Below are 22,154 nucleotides of genomic sequence, written 5' to 3'. Positions count from 1 at the left end.
CCAACCAGTTTAACTGGATCTGACCAGTTCTGCCAATCAGAGTGGTCAGATATCAACCAGGTGAAGCCAGAAGGTTGCTGGTAGAAACCAAATATCATCAGGGGGGCATGTATGTATAATTCTGACCCAGTATGGATTGGAGAAAATCCAGCTGGTTCCTATTGGACATCACTTCTGCCCTTTGCTGTAGAACCATTAGAACCTGTGCGTGATGACTGTAACCGTGGCCTGCTAGAGAAAGCAAATGAAAAATGAAACTGGTTTTACTCTTTGGAGGAATGTTCTCATGCTGGGATCTTCATGCATGAACAAATCTGTGAAGAACGTTGTTCTTTGTTTATTTTCAGACAGCTGTTGGAGAGATTTCACTGCCTCTCCTGTGATCGGCCCATCATGAAGCAGACCCCTGGCCCGTGAGTCCGCCCAGATAACAGAGTTTTATTGTTAGGAGGACATCCTGGGTGACATCACACAGCTTTGTTTCCTCCCTCTGAACCGTTAAAGGATCTTGGTGACACTGCCATCCTTCCCTGCGTTCCCTCCTCAGAAGACCTTCCGGCCGTGGACCCTGGAGCAGATACGGCAGCACTACAGGAGGTGAGAGCAGTAGAGGTACATGCAGGACAGAGCCTTGTGACAGTGTTCTTACCACATTTAGTCCCGTTCCAACAACAAACCTCAATCTGTTTCATTACGGTTAATGTGACGGACCAAATCTGAAAGGTGCGGCCTGCATTTGTTTTCAGCTTCTTTTCCTCTGATACCTCTTAAATAAAATCCAGTCCAACTTGTTGCCTGCAGGACCTCCTAGTCAGTAACCAGAGTCCAGCTGTGTGTCATTAAATCGGAGTCTAGCGGCAGATGTTCGGTTTCTCTCTAGAGAACATTAGAGAACAAGCAGCACCATGAAAACCAAGGACCACAGCAGACAGGTCATGGAGAAAGTTCTGGTCCAGTTTAAAGCAGGGTTAGGTTCTACAAAAACTTCCCAAACCATGAACATCTCAAAGGCGGGCGGAATAAAAAGACACACCAAACATTTTGTTCCACTTCATAGTTCAGATCTACAACTACAGCGCCTTCAAAGTAAGACACAATTTTCTTAAGGCTTCAGGCAGTAAGAAAAACTGTGCAGCCCTTTTCACTGACCTTTTGTTGACCTTTGAGCTATTTCAGCAAAACAGGTTGGGTGGTTCCAACAGAACTCTGTGTGAAAGCTGGAGGTGTCGCCTCCTGCTTCCTTGGTGGGGTCAAAGGTGTTCCCCAGGGGTCCGTTCTGGAGCCATTATTTTTCCATAATAATTATCGTGATCAAAGAGTATCGAACACTAATTAGGGTTTTTCTGTTGATGACGTCTGGTGGATCTGAACCTCAGCAGGTTCTCCATCAGTTCCAACAATCCTTCAATACGCTTCAGTGAACTGTGCCGTTCTAAATTAGTTCTCAGCGCTAAACACCAACATTTATGTTGTTCTCCAACCATACACTAAATCCTGTCAGTTTTCCTTTTGTCGCTACGCTTCATGGCTTGAAGATTGAAGATAACGTTGATTCCTGGTTAATGATCATCTCTCTCCTTCAACTCTCAGATTGTTCATGTATTTCTTTTGAGACCAAGAAAAAACTGGTTTCTGCCACTTTTCTGTCTTTTCTTGACTACAGAGATATAATTTCCATGAATGCTTCATCTAGGTGCTTAGACCCAGCTTAACTGCTCTAGACCCAGTCTAGCAGGGAGTAGACCATGTAGAGTATGTTGTTGAGTAGGTTTCCTCTTCTGTCGGTACAAAGAGTAAACCATCAGCATGTCCTCATTTCTAAATGAATCCTTGGCCTTTTGCCCTTATATCTAACATCTTAGACCAGTAGAAGTGGAGGATCTTTCTACTTTGGTTCATGGATCTGAGTCGAGAAGAAGCCTTCATGGACTCGGATCCAGACTGGGCTGCTTTTGGAGGACCTTGTTTCTCTGAGTGAGTTTCAGCAAACATTTTAAATAGTCAAAGGTCTGAATGCAGATGTTTTGACTGATGAATCATCAGACTATCTTATTGGACTTTTTCCTTTATATTTAGGTGATCATTGATGTTTCATAATTAGTAAAATGTCTTTTAGTGCTGCTTTGTCCAGCTAAATCTCAGGGTAATAAGAAATCTACTTTGTGTTGATCGATCACAGAAAATCGATTAAATCCACTGAACTTTGTTGTTGGAACGGGACAGAACGTAAGGCTCTGCTGTTGCTTCAAGCTCTGCATGTGGCTGTTGGACCTTCAGCACCAGCTGAGTGTGTTGTGATGTCAGCCTGACACCAGGGAGCAGCTGCTGCAGTGTCTGGATGGCTCGGTCAGGCCGGAGGAGGGCGCAGCTGCAGAAGAGCCACGCTGACATGTGCAGGCAGATAGAGAGCATAGAGACCCAGAGACGACTCGGACAGAAGCCAGCAGGAGTCCAGCAGTGAGTCAGGTCCAGTCAGGGACGAGGACATGTCACATCTGTCCATAAGTGTCTTCAAACTTCAGCAAGTTTAGGTTTTAACACCCAGTTCAGTCCAGACGTCCTGATCCAGGGTTCCTTTCTTCAGTCCAGTGGTACCACAATGGTGTGGTACCACTGGACTGAAGATGAATCTATGAAGATGGGAACAGTTTGTGTTTTGTGAAAACTTAACAAGTTCCTTCTTATTTCTCTGTGATGGACCAGTGAGCGTGTTTCTGAAGTGACGGCCCGAAGCTGCGGTGGGAATCACACCAACGTCTCATCCGGTCAGCGCCGCAGCGGCTCTCAGCACACCAGGCTGCTCACCCAGGCCGAGGGGGACGACGTGATGAAGGTAGGAAACGTTGATAGAAGATAGACCAAAAGTCTGTCCTGCAAAGTTGGGATGTGATGAAAAAGTCCTGTTCCTTTTCTTCTTAAATGCCACAAACAGTCGTCTAGCAGATGTTCAACAGCAGCAGATATTTCTGCCCAGAGGTGGTGGACCATCTGGAGAGTTTTGAAGGAAACAGAACCTGCATCAGAAAAGTGCAAAAACAGCCGTTATTTCCATTTGATGTAACTTCAGTAAATGACCCTCAGCTGTTCGATGTCCCTCCACACAACAACCCCGCAGCATGATGCTGCCACTACCATGATTCCTCTCAGACCTTCGATGAACTGTCATTAAATACATGCAGCTGGACCCTGTTTACTAATAATGTAGCATCTGAGTTCTGGTCGGATTCATTTAGGTTTATCAGAGTAAAGGGGACTGGATCCAAATATTGAAACCCTCACAGTGATCCAGGACTTTGTGTTGAGGTTTAGCGGGTGTAAAACCTTCTGCTTCTGCAGTGCAATGTAAATCTAGTATTTTGTACATTTCTGTCAGTGAGGATGATGAACTGCGACATGAGCTCGGTGTGTTTCTGGTTTGGTTGCAGGAAGCAGACATTGTTGGACTGGATGGACGTATTTACAGAGGTCGCTTCAACGTCCAGGAGCTCAGGAACACAGAAATGAAACTACCTTTGATCGCTCCCAAAGACGGTGAGTGTCCAAGACAAGAGTCACCTGTTACCTGATGGTGGGAGCCCCCCCCCCCCGTCCTGTTGCTTACTGCTGATTATCATGAAAAAGAAAAACAATCTACATTTTCCCATTTCACTTCTTTTTATGTCAGAAACACCAGATTTTCCTGTTTGGTCTCATCAGCTTCATTCCATCTGTTAGCCTTTTCTGTAGATCTATTCTGGGAGCAAATGAAGTTCTTCCCCGTCTCTATTGTTCCCGTTCCTGCTCTCAGCACCTAAAGATGTTCCTGCATTCTGGATCCCAACCCAGGAAGACTTCCAGCTGTTATTCTGTCCCGTTTTTTCTGCAAGCACGTCTTCAGGTGTCCAAGAGTATAGAGACATCTCCAACAGTCTCTGTTTGGGACGGGTCAGGACTGCAGGCAGCCCAGTCCAGCAGCTGTACCCTCCTCTTCCTCAGCCAGGACTTTGGAATGTGGTTCTCCATTGTCGTGTTGAAGATATGGTCCTGAAGGCAGCAGATGTTGCTCTAGAATCTCTGCATCACAGAAGAGATGGTCCAAGCCTGTACCATGATACAACCTCCTACATCACAGAGTCTGGAGGCTCCTTTTCCAACAAACATCTGGAGAACTGATCCATGTTCCCACTGTGGGATGGTCCATCCCTGAGAAGCTGGCTCCTCCTCTGAGGTCAACATCAGGCTTCTTCTTTGCTCAGTAAAGTCTGCTCCATGAGGTTCTACCAGCTGAGGATGAATGATGGTTCTGCATGCAGAACCGCCTGACGGATCAGAGATCATTGTTGTTTAACTGAAGCTGCTACCTGAGATACCTTCAGGTTCCCTGGATGGTTTCAGGATGTTCTGCTCTGCAGAGGAGAAACATGAAGATCCCTCCTCAGGAACTTTGTTTTTTTGATGTCGATGTAATTCAACCTGTGGTGCTGCTGATAGTTTCTATGTTCTCCTGAACATCTTTGATTCTCTATGCAGTCACAGACTGAGCAGGTCCTGATGGGACTCAGCTTGGTCTGCAGGACACTATTAATTAATGTCATTAAGAGCTTTGAAACATCTTTATTCATCTTTGGTTACGTGCTCCTTATTTCTGCCAGCTGCAGGCAAGATGAAGGAAAAGACTAAAAGTTCTGCCCCTCAGAGACCTGCTGTGTCTCCAGAGGTGGGATCCGACACTCTGGTCTATCCTCAACCTCTCAGTGCCAAAAGCATGCAGTGCAGCCGCTCAGGTGAGACTCTCAGGTCCGGTTCCTGTCCAACACACCCAGAAAACTTAGTGGAAGCAAAGATAACTACCTGCTTTTTTCTTCTTCTCTGTTCCTCCCCTTGTTCTCCCCTGCAGCCTCCAGCGGCTCGGGTCGGGACTGGCCCGTGTCGGCTCTGGGCTGCTGCACGTCGCAGAGCTCCATCACTCAGGCTTCAGCAGCAGATAGCGTCGCTGATCCTGAGAGCTGTGAGCCACTCAACCTGTAGGGGGCGGCATTGAGCTTTGATTCCTAGTTTGAGGTAACCTTCCTCCCACTAAAGGCTTCAGGATTGTTACTGGTTCCCAGTTTGTTTCCCTCTCTGATTAGCCACCTAAAGCCCTGTTATTATTTGTTTGAGTTATTGAATAAACTTGTTTGTACATTTGTTCACCTTCAGTCGCTTCTTGATTTTATTCCTAGCAGATTCCAGGAAAGTGATGGGATCATTTTATTAAAGGTTCTAGCAAGAGGTTGCGTTTAACTTCATGGGAACTATTTTCAGCAGCGTATTAACCCTTGTGGCAGTAGGTCTGTGACTCAGCTGTGTGAAGTAGTGTGAAGCTACAATATTCATAGTCATGAAAATAAAGACAACTCTTTGAATGAGAATCTGTCTCCAAACATTTAGTCTGTACTGTATAAATATATATATATAAAACTTGCCTTATACAGACAGCCTATGGTAAAGTAAAATATTGATAAATTTAATTAGTTTGAGTTTGGACTTTGCTGAGAGAAAGATCTCGAGGCGGCTACAGATGAGAGTAACAATTAACACACACACCATATACATATATATAGATATAGATATATATCTATATTTACAGGGGTTGGACAATAAAACTGAAACACCTGTCATTTTAGTGTGGGAGGTTTCATGGTTAAATTGGACCAGCCTGGTAACCAGTCTTCATTGATTGTACATTGCACCAGTAAGAGCAGAGTGTGAAGGTTCAATTAGCAGGGTAAGAGCACAATTTTGCTCAAAATATTGAAATGCACACAACATTATGGGTGACATACCAGAGTTCAAAAGAGGACAAATTGTTGGTGCAGGTCTTGCTGGCGCATCTGTGACCAAGACAACAAGTCTTTGTGATGTATCAAGAGCCACGGTATCCAGGGTAATGTCAGCATACCACCCAGACTGTTGCATGCCCAGAGTGAAGCATGGGGGTGGATCAGTGATGGTTTGGGCTGCCATATCATGACATTCCCTTGGCCCAATACTTGTGCTAGATGGGCGCGTCACTGCCAAGGACTACTGAACCATTCTTGAGGACCATGTGCATCCAATGGTTCAAACATTGTATCCTGAAGGTGGTGCCGTGTATCAGGATGACAATGCACCAATACACACAGCAAGACTGGTGAAAGATTGGTTTGATGAACATGAAAGTGAAGTTGAACATCTCCCATGGCCTGCACAGTCACCAGATCTAAATATTATTGAGCCACGTTGGGGTGTTTTGGAGGAGCGAGTCAGGAAATGTTTTCCTCCACCAGTATCACGTAGTGACCTGGCCACTATCCTGCTAGAAGAATGTCTTAAAATCCCTCTGACCACTGTGCAGGACTTGTATATGTCATTCCCAAGATGAATTGATGCTGTATTGGCCGCAAAAGGAGGTCCTACACCATACTAATAAATTATTGTGGTCTAAAACCAGGTGTTTCAGTTTCATTCTCCAACCGCTGTATATATATATATGCCCCCAGTGCAAAACCCTAACCCACAACCCCCCTTTAGCTCCGCCCCTAAGTTCCGGCAAGACTTTAAAACTACTTTCACCTGCATAGACGTGTCTCTCCTCATGCTGGTCCACCTGAAGACAGACACTGTCACACAACATGATAATGAAGAAAACAAACCTGCATTCATGTTAAAAATATGTCATAATTTAATCATACTTTTACACCAGCCAGTTCCTCTTCTTCAGGAAGGAAGAGGTAGAAATGACTGACTAGAGAGATGAACTGACTGAAGGAAAACGTTTTGTTCATTCTATCCAACCAGTTTATACAGGAAGCATTTTTTAAAGAGCAAGTCCACCTTTTCTTACGTCTGCTCTGCATCGTTTCTTCTTTACATTTTCATTGCACAGTTGTGTTTTAACTTTTATTATGCAGGAAAAGAACATAATTTAGTTTTTTTAGGAGGATTATTTAAAATATGCCAGTATGCTATTTTGTACCTAATTCTCATGAACATCTACAGCTGTTAGTTAATAAATTTGCCTGTGGGGTAACGCCTTAATTTAAAGGTGTCTTTTTATAATGACTTTATGGAAAGAAAAAACTAGATATATATCGTATATCGCCATTCAGCTGAATCATATCGAGATACTAGTTGTGGCCCAGCCCTGAAGAGGCTTCTTCAGATCTGCTGGAAGACAGGAGATCCTTGCTACACTCAGCATCTACAACGGCTCTTTGAAGAAACCTGCAGAAAATGAGCTACAACAACATTTAATTTCTCTTAGGTATTACTGAAGGATTTTTGAATTGAATTGTACCAAGCTGGCACTAATGTCCTGGTGACGGGTCAGAACCTTGATCCTGAACTGTTGCATCAAACAGAACTTCTCTCTAGTATGAATGGATCCTTCTAAACACTGAATCCCCACAGACATCTTTGTCCCATGTTGACCAGTCCTTTTCTACATCAAAAACTTTAAACTGGACTTTTTTTAGCCCATAGAACCATCCAACTTGGACCTAAACAGAGATGTTCAAGATCAAGAGTTCATATGGAAAACTGTGCTCAGAAAGGTTAGCATAGCGGCGCAGCTGGATGACGGACACCGCGCTGAGGAAAGAACGAGATAATAATAAGATTTGTCATATTTCATCTAAACTCTTTGACTGTAGTACGTTTCGTGGTGCTGTTGAGCTGGCATTGTGCAGACATGATGAAAGAGATGCTGCATTCGTCTTCTCACTGTTGATTCATTGCATATATTGGAGAGAAACGTCTCGTCACATCAGCCCCACCAGGAATATTTTTCACCAGCCGCCTTTGACCTCAAGCGAGAGGAGCAGAGGAAGACACATGGTCACCAAAACAGAAGATCCTGTGGTCCACTGTGTCAAAGGCAGCCGACGGGGACAACAGAGTCATCAGAGTCAGTCGCTAAAAATCTAGAAGATCCTTTAACAGCCCATCCTGTAAAGATTTAAAACCAGACTAAAAACTCTACAATTTTATTTGCTTTCAAGAAGGTTTTTGAAAGAGGGGACAGTATAAAAATTGGCTTTTAATTAGCAAGAAGACAGAGGGTTTCTTTATCAGAGGCGCAGACGTAAAGCACACAACCAATTTACAGAGGCTCTGGTCCTCCATGCAGGCTGTCACTGGTTCCAGTCCCGGTCCGTTTACTCCATGTCCTCCACCCTCTCTACACCCTATTTCCTGTCAACTCACTTCAAAAAATGTGAAAATTAAAAGCCACAAGTGCCTAAAAACACCTTCAGGGACCATGCCAGAGGACATACTGCTTATTCAGAAGAGCAAAGGTCGAAGTGAGGAAAACCTTTTGAAATAACTGAGGAGGAACAGCATCATCTGCAGAACCTGATTGATCACCTCCTGCAGAGACCACAGCCTCAAAGCTGTGAAAACTAGCAGAACAGGGCACAGAAACGGAGGGGTGGTGAGATGTGGGTCCTGGTGGACGGGGTCCAAATGTTTTCACACACAGCAGGTGAGGGTTCAATTCCATCTGATGGGGCATCAGGAACGAAATCAACAGTTGTAATTTATCTGTTGGATTCGTTGAACCCCCTCTGCTCATTAAGTGCTGATTACGACCCTGTTTTTCACCTTTCACTTATTTTCATTCTTTTTGCACCTTATTTTTGTATTAGTTTTTTGCTTTTACAATCAGTCAGAACAAACTGATACAGCAAAACATAAAGAAACAGTTGTTGGGATCACAATCCAAGCATAAGTCCATGATCCTGGGGTTCTTGAGCTCTTTGCTGCTGCTTTGTCTATTTTGACCATTTCTCATTGTGTTGAGCTTCCTGTAGCCTTTAAGCAGCGAATCCTTTGTTCCAGAGTAGGAGGGTCTTCTTCTGCCCATTTCTTTGTTTCTCAGCGGCTACTAGTAATATTATAACCGAGTATCTGTCGTTTTTCTGTTTACAGTCAACAGATAAATTACACACATGTAGTGTTGTACAGGTCAGAGAAATCTTATAACCCAGAATTTTCTGTAGTGAACTATTTACAAATTGTGTGATTTTATCACATTTCCAAAAGACGTGTGCGTGATCTGCTTCCAACACGCCAGCAGGCGAACAACCAGACTTCTGTTTAACTGTTTACTCTGGACCTTGGGGGAAATAAAAAAGGGATGCTTCCCATCTTAATAGTTTAACCTCCTTCTGAACATTACATTCTTCTGTAATGTGGAACCATTATTTAAGTTGTTGGACCATGTGTTGCTTAATATTGGACCATTTGGACATTGCTGGACGCCACTATGCCTTCCGGCGTCTTCAACCATTTTGTACCCCAGAATAGTCCGCTACTATAAATCCCAGGGGGCACCGCGGTTGATAGGACGGGGCGTCGCAGCTCTGATGTCACGGTCGACTATATACCAGCATCAGAGGCACATCATTCTGGAGAAGAAATCCCACGTGGACTTTCATTCCTTCTCCCATTGGCCAGAAAACTAAACGAATTAAGCTTACAGGAATAAGAAGGCTTGTAAGTTTCAACTTTACCGATCGAAGACGTGGATTTAACACGTAACCAAAAACCCAGGAGGTTTCAAGGAGAAGAACATTTCCTCTGTTTTTTTTTTTTTGCTCCAGTCGACTACTGACGGTCCGTCATATTTTTCACCTTTCTGCCAAGGAGGCCAAAAGGATGAGGACGAACCGCTTTCCTGAGTTTCCACGGACGCGTGGAAACTCTTCCTCCCCCTTTCTCTACCTCTCTGTCCAAGAAAAACTACATCAAGTAAAGTCCATTTGTTTTTATTTCTTTATTAGGAAGAGCTTGGGCAGGACAGAGTAAGATTTTAGGGCGATTTAGAATCGCCACTTATAGTCCAAAGTGTTCTGAATTGTATGTGCATGAAATGTCTTATTGAAACTTGATTGCTGTTGATTTCTGAGGCCGCTGAGTCTCGCAAGTTGTGCTTTGACTGTGCGAACACCTGAGCACAGGTGCGCTGTGGAACTGAAGTGATATAATAACCTTATGGTGAAAATCAACCATTTTTTTTGTCTTCATGTTTTATTAATTGCCACCAAATGTTTTACAACCCTTTGTGTCCTCGGACATCCCCAGCGTTTGGAGATGTTTTATGACTACCGGTTTTAACTAAGCTACACTTCAGGAGTGGCCTCCCAGAGCTTCGTTCAACCATAATCCTTTTGTATTTTGCCATAACTGCTGCTTTGATTTCATCCACACTCAATGCTGTTTTATTTTGTTTAGTTCGATATTTTACCCTTGTTAGTAGAACTTTGCATGTTGGATTAGGTGAAGATTATTGAATCGAAGAGCGAGGTGTATCAGGCCTGTTGATTTAATAAATATTCACGTCGATAAAGAGAAAGCGTTTGTGTTTATTTTGAGCAAGAGTCAAAATAAGGTCAAAGTTCCCCACGTTTCAATGAAACGGTTGATTAAACAGTGACATCTAGTAATAGTTATCAATTATTACTGAGAATTTAATCATTATCAAAGGCTTTGAGCCACAATTACAAAACCAGAGGACATCTCTGGTTTTGATTCATAAATAAGGATTTTTGGTTAAGAAATTAATTTTCTCAAATTTAGATTTTTAATTATAATTCTTGATAAATATTAATTAATCAATAATCATAATCCCAACAAAGTGTAAATCTTGGAGAATGATCTATATGGTTTACTGTATACTTATATAGTCTGTTTTACACCAATCCCGTGTCCGCCAACAGGATGCGTAGCTCAGATAAGACACTCAGGAGGTGCAGAGCATGTCCTGACCAAACATGCATTGTTGGAGTGCAGCTGAGGTCCAAACGCCGTAACGAGCGTTTATGTGCTGTGATCCTTTCCTGATTCATTCACCATTTCTATGCAACGTCTGGCATGTGGTCACTGCTTGAAAATATTCTGGAGAGTTTGCTCTCACATCAGTTTCTCGGTTTAACTGAGGAAAACGAGTTTTGTTTGACACCCAACCTAACCACATCCTTCCTCAGCAGCTTGACAGAACATCTTTATAGTTAAAAACCCAAACAAGCAGCAGAGCAGATCAGGTCAGAACAGCTTTTATTTGACATATAAATACAAACTCCAACAATCCAAGTCTCAGAAGACTCAGATGAGCTGTGATCCAAAGTAAAAAACTAAAAGGACTCTTAAATCAGAGGTAAATGTTCCCGGTCTGTAAACTTCTCACTGTTCGGAAAAGATCCGGCTGGGAATTCGACACAAACCTGCAGCCGAGTCTCCATGGCAACAACAAGGTCCTGTCATCAGAAGCAGGAGGGCGTTCAGGTGTTCTGCCCCGACTTGTTTAGATGGAACTAAAAACACAAAATATTCACCTTGCGGACTGAGAGCTCAGCTGGTTAAAGTCAGAAACATTTACTGACCCGTAGAACCCAACAGCCCGGTTTCACACATTTAAAGGACCATTCCACTTTTCTTTCTCGTTTCAGCAGTAGATTGTTTGAACTAAATATCTGTGACTTGATGACATTTAAAGTAACCAAAGAAAATACTTTTTTAGTTGTTTTTGAATCTAAACCTTTGCTTTATGAATTTAGCCTCAAATCAGAAGGTGAGCAGATTCCCAACGTTCAGAGAGGAGTTCGGTTTGAGATTCTGGTTCTCATTTGTGCCAGAAGTGAAAATCAAGCAAACCAGGACGATGAAACGGAAACAACAGAAATCAGCTGATTGTCTGAGGAGGAAAGGTGTGTGTGTGTGTGTGTGTGTGTGTGTGTGTGTGTGTGTGTGTGTGTGTGTGCAGCAGGGAAACATTCAGGGCTGCATTTAGACATGCAGAGGTAGGAGCGGTTCAGTGTCTGAAAGGACGAGAAGAAACATCATCCTGCAAACAGCAACGCGTCCGGATCTCCAGCCGATGATGGTCTTAGTTTGAGCTATTTCTTCTCCACAGATCCGATTTTCTCACATTTGATCTCATCAGTTTAATGAGACGTGTCTTCATTCAGGATCTGGAGACGTGTTTCCCACATCATGGTTCCCCTAAACATCTGGATGCAAACTGTTTCCATCTGTGTTGAATTAGTGCCACGTGCCTCGGACCACAGTTGGATCCAGGATTTAATAATCAGTCCCAACAGGCAGGTCCAATTACAGCTCATTCAAGGTTCTGTGATCAGAAAAGTTTCCATCAGTCCAGTTAAATTGGATTTGGTTCTGTAAAGTCCACTAAAGAAAAAGAATAGTGTTTTCCTAACTTCTGTAAAAAACAGTTTTTAATGATTTTAAAGTTGAGCAATTTTAAATCAGATACAAAAATAATATAATTCTTGAGATAAATCAGATTAATTGTGAACTCTTTGGATTTCAAACGGAGTCATTTTCCTTTCAGATGTTTGAGGAAAACCTTGCTCCAGGAAATGCCCAGCTGGAGTTCAGTTTCCCTGGTTCTGGCTGGAGGAGAAGATGAAGCTCCAGCTGATCCTCAGAGACCTTCAGTCCTACTTCCTGTCTCCATCTGTTGGTTCCTGCTGATTTCCTGTTCCAGAACTTCGGACATAAACATCAAAGTTTCAGAAGAAAAGCAACAGACCACATGGCTCTGATCCTCAGGAAGTGCTCTGTTGGGTTCTGGTTTCTCTTGGGCTCAGAGTCCAGTGGCCGGTCAGAATCCTCACAACCCGGCCACATGTTACATAAATTTGAGCTGCTCGTTTTCCATTCAGCGCTGTCCATGTCCGGATTATTCAGTAACACCCCCTGTCCCCTCCCCATCCCAATCACCTGGTCCAGCCCGGCCCGCGGGTCTCATCTCTGGCTGTGGAGTGCTGACATGACGGCTGGCTGCTGGGAACTGCTGGGTTGGGAGACGGGGGGCCACATTGGAGCCTGTTGAAGGTGGTGGAAGTGGTGGTGCGTGTGGTGACCCTTGGGGGAGGACGGGGGCAGCCAGGCCGGCTGGTGGCTGGGAGGAGATGAGGCCCAGAAGGAGGAGAAGCCCGAGGAGGAAGAGGAGGCCGGAGGGGAGCAGGCCACGGACACATGGGGGGGGCCGGTGGCTCCGGGGCCGCACTCTGACGCCCGCAGCTTGGAGAACATGGTGATGGCGTCGGGGAAGTTGGGCGGCGTGGCCGGAGTGTTTCTGGGGGTACACGTCTGTGGGAGGAAACCAAAATCAGAAACATCAGTTTGAGATGATATCAAAGCTTCTGATTTACAACCTGCAGTAAGAAGAAGAAGCTGCAGCAGCAGAGAGAGACACGCAGCAGTAAGCTGCGGGTCACACCGGTGCCTGAACTGCTTTCCAGAATCACAAAAGTTCTGGTTTCAGAAACCATGAAAATGTTCCGTCCCCCCATTAACTCCAGTTTAGTTTTCTCCAGCTCTGCATTGCTGCTGTGCATTGCCTGTCAGCTGGCAGAAAACTACACTAGTATTCATTTCTGGACACAGACAGTCTTGGTGAGGGAACTAAAGGAGCGCCACCTATCTCTCGTATGCGTCGAATGCGTTTTTAAAGCTCAGAGCAGCATGTCCGTTAAACAGCTGACTGCAGACTCCACCGGAGCAGATGGTCTGACTAATTAGCCAGCTAATATCACCTTGTTAGACATGTGATCCTCCTGGAGACCAGAAGGTTTCATAGACTGAAGACAGCAGCTGTTCTGCATCTTATGTCTATGTATAAAAAAAATCAGACTAATAAATAAAGGTTAAAGAGCGCATTCTATGTTGTTTTATTTAGATGATGTCACACTCTTTGGTTGCAGACTCTTCCTCGTGTTTGCAGGATTATCTATCCAATCATCATCATCATCAGAAAACCGGCAGAGAGGGAATGTGTTACTGTGTGAGAACATCCTGTTTGTGGACGATGAAGCACCTGCTGAGCAAAGGTCAGCATGAAGACCAATGAACAAACATGGCCACCATGAGGTTTTCAAACCTCTGAGTTCAACAAAGATAAGATCTGCTGGAACATCAGACTTCCAGCAGGAAGAAGTTCATCCACTCTGAAATGTTCCACTTCACGGGATCATAAACCAAACTGCAGAGAAGGTGGAGCTGGAGATGTCCTGTTTTCTATCAAAAGCGGCATCTCTTATGTTTATGTCCATCCGCACCAGCTGTGACCCTGACCTGGTCCTACAGTGGTCTCCATGAAAGAATCAGAGGATCAAAGATGTTCAGAGGGTCTCCGCTTAGTCAGAAAAATCATTAAACTGAAGAGAAATGCAGAGAGAGAGAACAACGGGAAGGATCTTCATGGTTCCCCCTCTGCAGAGCAGAACATCCTGAAACCTGCTAAAGAATCTGGAAGAATATCAGCTTCAGCTGGACAGCAGTGATCTCAGAGAAAGAAAAACACAGAGAGAAACAATGGGAAAATTAGAGAGAAGGAAAAACTTCACTGAAACAACCTGATTTAATTCTTTGTCATCTTCAGAGCAGTCAGACATGTTCTTCAGAGAGCAGCTCCTGTTCTGCATGAAGCGTGCAGCAGTATGACCCTCACGGAGAACCGGTTCTGCAACATTTTAAATGTTGTTCTACCAACACAGCTGAGGCTGAACATGACCCGGTTCACAACAAAAGAACTGAACAATCACAGATGGAAATCAACAAGAAGAGATCAGCTTCATTAACGTAACGCATTCAGACTACAGCTGGGAGGCAGCAGCAGACAGCCTGACTAACCAGCTAACATCAGCTTGTTCTACATGTTTCTCCACAAGGAGCAGAGCAGCAAAAACTGTCTGAAGACAAGACTGAGGCTCTAAAAGGGTCAAGCCCACCCGACTCGACCCAACCCGACTCGACAAGGAACTAATGGATTAAACATGCCATCAGCAGCACTGATTCCTAACAGAACCCACATTGTTCTGTATAGGTTTCTGCGGGCTCGACCCTTATCTTGATGTCTGTGTGTGGAAATGTTCTGCACATAACATAGTGATCCGCTGACCAATATGATCCGAATGGATTTGTTTCGGTTCTGAAGAGGAGTAAAAGCAACTTACCATCTGGTGGTGACTGGGAATGTTGGCCTCCTGGAAGAAGGAGCTCAGAGCCGTCTGCAGACAGAGACGGAGAGGAGCAGTGTTAATGTTCTCACCTCCTCAACATGGACGGCCAGAATCATTCTGACCCAAACTGAACCCGCTCCGTGGTCACCATCAGCACCAGGACACGGGCGGTTTAAACCATGTCTGAGGATCAGCGAAGATTGCATGAAACAAGAACATCAGACATTTTATCAGCATTTATCATCTTATGAGTTCTTTTTCAAGTCGGTTCTGAGCTGTGTTCCATGATCCGATCCTCTGAGGAACACAGAGGCTGTTAGGAACAGATGCTGACCTCCTCCTGACCTCAGAAACTGATAAACAGTAACCTCAGCTGATCCCAAAGAAACATGGAAAACATTCCTGAGGAACTGAACGTTCAGACATCCATCATTCTGAGATACAGCTCAGATGCTTCTCACCAGGGATGGACTTCCATCTTCAGCATCAACTCAGTTTAATTCTAAGGAGGAGGACCACCTCTAGGTTTTTCAACTTCAGCTCAGATAAACAGCAGATGTTTGAAACTTGGAACCAGTTAAAGATTCAAACATCTAAACTGGTTTTCATGGACGAAGAAGCTGACATGAAGTTTTTAGAATGGTCCTCCCAACACCTCAGCCTTACGGATTTCTGGAATAATTTGAATGCGTCTGCAGAAAATGGACCCATTTACTGAACCGCACCGGTTCTGCTGAGAAGAGTGGTCCCATATCCAGAAGCTTGGTGATGGCTAAAGAAAGAAGAGGTCCAGAGGTTCAGATAAATCATCAGGGGGCCTAATTTAACCGAACCTTCATTCACCCCGCCCCGCTCTTTCTGGGTGTCTTTGTCAGATTTGGGCCATGCGTCACTCAGCAACGTCCTCTGTGCCGACAAAACAAAATGTTCCTGAGCGTCTGTGGAAGGAGGAAGTTCCTGGGCTCAGCGCTGATGAAACATTAACTGACAGGGAAGCACAACAGAAAACCTGCTGCTTCCTGGTCCAAACTTTCAGCCCAGCTGTCGATTCTTCTTCAGTCACACGGGAGATAAAACATCTAATCAGCAGGAACCTCTGCTCAGCTGAACATTAAAGTCATGGAGATACTTCTGATCCAGTAGCACTTCATCTAAAACATCTGGGTTGGTGAGAACGCCATCACCAACGCCAGGTTCTTCTTGAACTTTAGAAGTAGCGACAAGGATCCAGGAGGAGTGAATGCTGCAAGTCTCTGACTGGATGCAATCTGCTGGGTTTCCTTAGATAGAAAAACTTTTTATCCAATTTGAATAAATAACTGAATCTGACTGAACTGTTCAATGATTAGGATTAATAGGAATGTATGAACCTGACTGTTGTGAAGAACCTTGAGACGACATGTTGTGAATTGGAGCTATTTAAACAAAACTGAATTGAATTGATTTTAAATCAGGTGGAGCCTTCTTCATCTTCATCTTCTGGCTGAAGTTCAGCCTTTTTCATACCGTGTTGATCTTGAGACTAAACCTGCTTTTATCAGCCCAACAACTGATTACTGCAACGTTCTTCATGTCTCTCAGTCATCCCTCAACAGACTTCGGTTGGTCCAAACGCAGCTGCACGTCTTCTAACCGACACCTCCAGGTGCGAGCACGTCACCCCTGGTTCATCCGGCCTGTCCTGGCTGCTTTCCGTCTGTGTGTCTGGTAGATCCCTGAGCTCTCCGTCCTGGTTCTTCTTGAATGTTCTGAGAACTAAATATAAACACTGAGGAGACCAAGCCTTCTCAGTCGCAGCAGCTAGACTCTGGGACCAGCTCCCTCTGGATCTAACCCCGTCGCTGACCCGGGCCTTTTCAGTCCGAACTTTTTAATCAGCGAGGCTTTTAATACTCAGTGACATTTTATTCCAGATTTCTAACTTTTACTTTTTTTTTATCTGTTCCTTAATTATTTTTTACAGTAAAGCACTTTGGCAGTCTGCTGGGTGTTTGAAAGGGCTATATGAATGAATGAATGAATAAATAAATAAATGAATGAATGAATGAATAAATGAATGAATGAATGAATAAATGAATGAATAAATGAATGAATGAATGAATGAATGAATGAATGAATGAATGAATGAATGATGAATAAATGAATGAATGAATGAATAAATGAATGAATAAATGAATGAATGAATGAATGAATAAATGAATGAATGAATGAATTAATGAATAATTAATGAATGAATGAATGAATAAATGAATGAATGAATGAATAAATGAATGAATGAATGAATGAATAAATGAATGAATAAATGAATGAATGAATAAATGAATGAATGAATGAATAAATGAATGATAAATGAATGAATAAATGAATGAATAAATGAATGAATGAATAATGAATGAATAAATGAATGAATGAATAAATGAATGAATGAATAAATGAATGAATGAATAAATGAATGAATGAATGAATAAATGAACTTGAGGAGGCGTGTCCTGCCAGGAACCATCTGGGAGTCAAAGATCCTTCAGCTTTGTCAGATGTTCAACAAAGTCACCTGAAGGAGCCAGAGAAAAGCTTTCCTGAAGATCCTGAATGATTCAAAACATGGAAACTACAGAACCACCGGGAATGAAACGGGTCTGGCTGCTACACTAACAAGGAGGCTGCATTTATTCAGGAACAAAAAGATCTCTTCATCCAGATGCTTGGAGGAGAGTCTGAGGATTGTTGAAATTATTTAGCTCAGTGGCTTCCAAGTTTCAGGTCAGCTGAGAAGAACCAAACTCTGAAAACTCCAAACACTGCTTGCCTTTTATTGATTAGAACCAGCATTTCTGTCAACTTTCCAGCAGCCCCAGCTCAGGTGATAATTCCTGAAATTATTCCAGTTTGCATACATGAGATGAGAAAACAGACAAAAGCTAGAAAGTTGAAGACCTAAAGCTGAAGGCCTCAGGATTTAAGAAGAACTGTCGGTTTGGTTTTCTATGATGAAGACTGGACCTAATGGGATTCAGGAAGAAAAGATCAGATGGACCCAAGTAGAGAACACAATGAACTGAACTGTTCCTTTGAACAGAATCTGATCTGAACGCAGTCAGTGAACTGTTCATTAGAAAGCAGTCAGTGAACTGTTCATTAGAAAGGAGTCACTGAACTGTTCATTAGAAAGGAGTCAGTGAACTGTTCATTAGAAAGGAGTCACTGAACTGTTCATTAGAAAGGAGTCAGTGAACTGTTCATTAGGAAGCAGTCAGTGAACTGTTCATTAGAAAGGAGTCAGTGAACTGTTCATTAGAAAGGAGTCAGTGAACTGTTCATTAGAAAGGAGTCAGTGAACTGTTCATTAGAACGCAGTCAGTGAACTGTTCATTAGAACACAGTCAGTGAACTGTTCATTAGAAAGGAGTCAGTGAACTGTTCATTAGAAAGGAGTCAGTGAACTGTTCATTAGAACGCAGTCAGTGAACTGTTCATTAGAAAGGAGTCAGGTGAACTGTTCATTAGAAAGGAGTCATTAAAACTGTTCATTAGAACGCAGTCAGTGAACTGTTCATTAGAAAGCAGTCAGTGAACTGTTCATTAGAAAGGAGTCAGTGAACTTTTCATTAGAACGCAGTCAGTGAACTGTTCATTAGAAAGGAGTCAGTGAACTGTTCATTAGAAAGGAGTCACTGAACTGTTCATTAGAAAGGAGTCAGTGAACTGTTCATTAGAAAGGAGTCAGTGAACTGTTCATTAGAAAGGAGTCAGTGAACTGTTCATTAGAACGCAGTCAGTGAACTGTTCATTAGGAAAGGGGTTCAGTAAACTGTTCAGTAGAAAGGAGTCAGTGAACTGTTCATTAGAAAGGAGTCATGAACTGTTCATTAGAAAGGAGTCAGTGAACTGTTCATTAGAACGCAGTCAGTGAACTGTCATTAGAAAGGAGTCATGTGAATGTTATTAGAAAGCGTCAGTGGACTGTTCATTAGAAATGAGTCACTGAACTGTTCATTAGAAAGGAGTCAGTGAACTGTTCATTAGAAAGGAGTCAGTGAACTGTTCATTAGAAAGGAGTCAGTGAACTGTTCAGTAGAACGCAAGTCAGTGAAACTGTTCATTAGAAAGGGGTCAGTAAACTGTTCAGTAGAAAGAGTCAGTGAACTGTTCATTAGAAAGGAGTCGTGAACTGTTCATTAGAAAGGAGTCAGTGAACTGTTCATTAGAAAGGAGTCAGTGAACTGTTCATTAGAACGCAGTCAGTGAACTGTTCATTAGAAAGGGGTCAGTAAACTGTTCAGTAGAAAGGAGTCAGTGAACTGTTCATTAGAAAGGAGTCAGTGAACTGTTCATTAGAAAGGAGTCAGTGAACTGTTCATTAGAAGGAGTCAGGTGAACTGTTCATTAGAAAGGAGTCAGTGAACTGTTCATTAGAAAGCAGTCAGTGAACTGTTCATTAGAAAGGGGTCAGTAAACTGTTCAGTAGAAAGGAGTCAGTGAACTGTTCATTAGAAATGAGTCAGTGAACTGTTCATTAGAAAGGAGTCAGTGAACTGTTCATTAGAAAGGAGTCAGTGAACTGTTCATTAGAACGCAGTCAGTGAACTGTTCATTAGAAAGGAGTCAGTGAACTGTTTATTAGAAAGCAGTCAGTGAACTGTTCATTAGAAAGCAGTCAGTGAACTGTTTATTAGAAAGCAGTCAGTGAACTGTTCATTAGAAAGCAGTCAGTGAACTGTTCATTAGAAAGCAGTCAGTGAACTGTTCATTAGAAAGGAGTCAGTGAACTGTTCATTAGAAAGCAGTCAGTGAACTGTTCATTAGAAAGGAGTCACTGAACTGTTCATTAGAAAGGAGTCAGTGAACTGTTCATTAGAAAGGAGTCACTGAACTGTTCATTAGAAAGGAGTCAGTGAACTGTTCATTAGAAAGGAGTCAGTGAACTGTTCATTAGAAAGGAGTCAGTGAACTGTTCATTAGAAAGGAGTCAGTGAACTGTTCATTAGAAAGGAGTCAGTGAACTGTTCATTAGAAAGGAGTCAGTGAACTGTTCATTAGAAAGGAGTCAGTGAACTGTTCAGTAGAAAGGAGTCAGTGAACTGTTCATTAGAAAGGAGTCAGTGAACTGTTCATTAGAAAGGAGTCAGTGAACTGTTCATTAGAAAGGGTCAGTGAACTGTTCATTAGAAAGGAGTCAGTGAACTGTTCATTAGAAAGGAGTCAGTGAACTGTTCATTAGAAAGGAGTCAGTGAACTGTTCATTAGAAAGGAGTCAGTGAACTGTTCATTAGAAAGGAGTCAGTGAACTGTTCATTAGAAAGGAGTCAGTGAACTGTTCATTAGAAAGGAGTCAGTGAACTGTTCATTAGAAAGGAGTCAGTGAACTGTTCATTAGAAAGGAGTCAGTGAACTGTTCATTAGAAAGGAGTCAGTGAACTGTTCATTAGAAAGGAGTCAGTGAACTGTTCATTAGAAAGGAGTCAGTGAACTGTTCATTAGAAAGCAGTCAGTGAACTGTTCATTAGGAAGGAGTCAGTGAACTGTTCATTAGAAAGGAGTCAGTGAACTGTTCATTAGAAAGGAGTCAGTGAACTGTTCATTAGAAAGAAGTCAGTGAACTGTTCATTAGAAAGCAGTCAGTGAACTGTTCATTAGGAAGGAGTCAGTGAACTGTTCATTAGAAAGGAGTCAGTGAACTGTTCATTAGAAAGGAGTCAGTGAACTGTTCATTAGAAAGGAGTCAGTGAACTGTTCATTAGAAAGGGGTCAGTAAACTGTTCATTAGAAAGGAGTCAGTGAACTGTTCATTAGAAAGGAGTCAGTGAACTGTTCATTAGAAAGGAGTCAGTGAACTGTTCATTAGAAAGGAGTCACTGAACTGTTCATTAGAAAGGAGTCAGTGAACTGTTCATTAGAAAGGAGTCAGTGAACTGTTCATTAGAAAGGAGTCAGTGAACTGTTCATTAGAAAGGAGTCAGTGAACTGTTCATTAGAAAGGAGTCAGTGAACTGTTCATTAGAAAGGAGTCAGTGAACTGTTCATTAGAAAGGAGTCAGTGAACTGTTCATTAGAAAGGAGTCAGTGAACTGTTCATTAGAAAGCAGTCAGTGAACTGTTCATTAGAAAGGAGTCAGTGAACTGTTCATTAGAAAGGAGTCAGTGAACTGTTCATTAGAAAGCAGGACTGAAACTGTTCTTCGCAGGAAACAGTTTGAAGTTTCGGTTTAACTGGACAGAAAACGCTGTGAAGATCTCCAGGATGAACTTGTTATCAGACGGACCAGGAGGTCAGAGAACATAGTTATTTCTAGATATCTCGGATCATCCAACCTGGAATGACTCGCTGGGAGAATGTAAACAAAGGCAGCCATTGGAGGGAACACCGCGTCCTCTCACCGCATGAGGACCGGCGTGGCCCGGACGGAAACAGCAGGACGGATCAGCTCCATTGTTAATCACATCCATCGGTCCAGCTCACACTGAACACACACTCACGGTAAACCTGGCAGCAGGAAGCGGGATTAAAGCCTCCGGTAGTCGGACTCACCTCGAACTGCCAGTGGGCCGCCTGGAGAAGCTGCTTGGCCTGATCGGCGGCGCAGCCGGCCGTCAAAACAAACTGGTTGATCATCACCTGGTGCCTCAGTTCCTCCATGTTCACCGACATGGCAGCTTCCGACTGTCAGGAACCCAAAACTGGGAAGAAACCAACTGTGTTCGGGATAAACCGCAGCGCCTGTCCGTGTCCTGCCGCAGCCCTGAGCACCAACAACAACAAAGAGCTGCCAGCTGCTGATTGGACAGGACCACAAGTAAACTGCAAGAGAGAGGCGCTGATTGGCTATCAGGGTGAAGCGATTGAATGCTGTGTGGCTCCATTTATTACAACGGGACAAGATTGGTGAGCGGAGTCGCAGAAGTTAATGCGACTCAACAACCGCCTCGTGTCCGGTTCGGTTACCCGGTGTAACAACACAAGGTGCCGGATTCAGTCCGTTAAACTGACGTAATGTGGTCGGTTGGATAAAATCATTGAGCTGATTGGCTGCTTTGTCTGGCAACTTCATGAACGCAATGCAAGTAAAAGGAAAATAATACACCCACTGATCCAAGATCCAGCCTTTAATTTCAGTTTATTTAGAGATGAAAAAATGTGATAGAATAGTTTTATACTGAATAAATATAACC

At 43.2% G+C, this 22,154-nt stretch overlaps 2 protein-coding genes across 6 annotated transcripts in view; one reads left to right on the top strand and one right to left on the bottom strand.

Moving 5' to 3' along the window:
* The window catches only part of LOC124863540 (glutamine-rich protein 2-like), a 29,061-nt gene extending 23,884 nt beyond the window's left edge, over positions 1 to 5,177 (top strand). Inside the window, exons 11-17 of one of the 4 annotated variants that reach the window (XM_047357955.1) lie at positions 348 to 413; positions 505 to 597; positions 2,305 to 2,457; positions 2,704 to 2,833; positions 3,426 to 3,531; positions 4,638 to 4,763; positions 4,877 to 5,177. In XM_047357955.1, the coding sequence (XP_047213911.1) occupies positions 348 to 413; positions 505 to 597; positions 2,305 to 2,457; positions 2,704 to 2,833; positions 3,426 to 3,531; positions 4,638 to 4,763; positions 4,877 to 5,007 (805 nt within the window). In that variant the 3' untranslated portion in view covers positions 5,008 to 5,177. The other 3 variants (XM_047357954.1, XM_047357956.1, XM_047357957.1) reach the window with 3 other exon arrangements.
* Positions 5,178 to 11,041: 5,864 nt separating this feature from the next.
* On the bottom strand, positions 11,042 to 22,154 carry LOC124862174 (UBA-like domain-containing protein 2). 2 transcript variants are annotated; one of them, XM_047355988.1, is made up of 3 exons: positions 21,514 to 22,145; positions 14,982 to 15,035; positions 11,042 to 13,116 (listed from the first exon to the last, which is right to left on the bottom strand). In XM_047355988.1, exons 1-3 carry the CDS (start codon positions 21,631 to 21,633, stop codon positions 12,769 to 12,771), a joined length of 522 nt encoding a protein of 173 aa, XP_047211944.1. In that variant the 5' UTR covers positions 21,634 to 22,145; the 3' UTR covers positions 11,042 to 12,768. The 2 variants fall into 2 exon arrangements, with proteins under 2 accessions (XP_047211944.1, XP_047211945.1); XM_047355989.1 differs by lacking the exon at positions 14,982 to 15,035 and having other exon boundaries at positions 21,514 to 22,154.

This window comes from Girardinichthys multiradiatus, chromosome X (assembly GCF_021462225.1).
Source record: "Girardinichthys multiradiatus isolate DD_20200921_A chromosome X, DD_fGirMul_XY1, whole genome shotgun sequence".
NCBI classification, from domain to species: Eukaryota; Metazoa; Chordata; class Actinopteri; order Cyprinodontiformes; family Goodeidae; genus Girardinichthys; species Girardinichthys multiradiatus.
This window is presented reverse-complemented; position numbering and strand designations above follow the sequence as displayed.

Coding starts and splice junctions, on each gene's coding strand:
- LOC124862174 (XM_047355988.1), bottom strand. CDS start 21,633: ATGTCGGTGAACATGGAGGAACTGAGGCACCAGGTGATGATCAACCAG. Junction 15,036..21,513: donor CGGCCCACTGGCAGTTCGAG/GTGAGTCCGACT, acceptor CTCTGTCTGCAG/ACGGCTCTGAGCTCCTTCTT. Junction 13,117..14,981: donor TTCCCAGTCACCACCAGATG/GTAAGTTGCTTT, acceptor TTCCTCCCACAG/ACGTGTACCCCCAGAAACAC.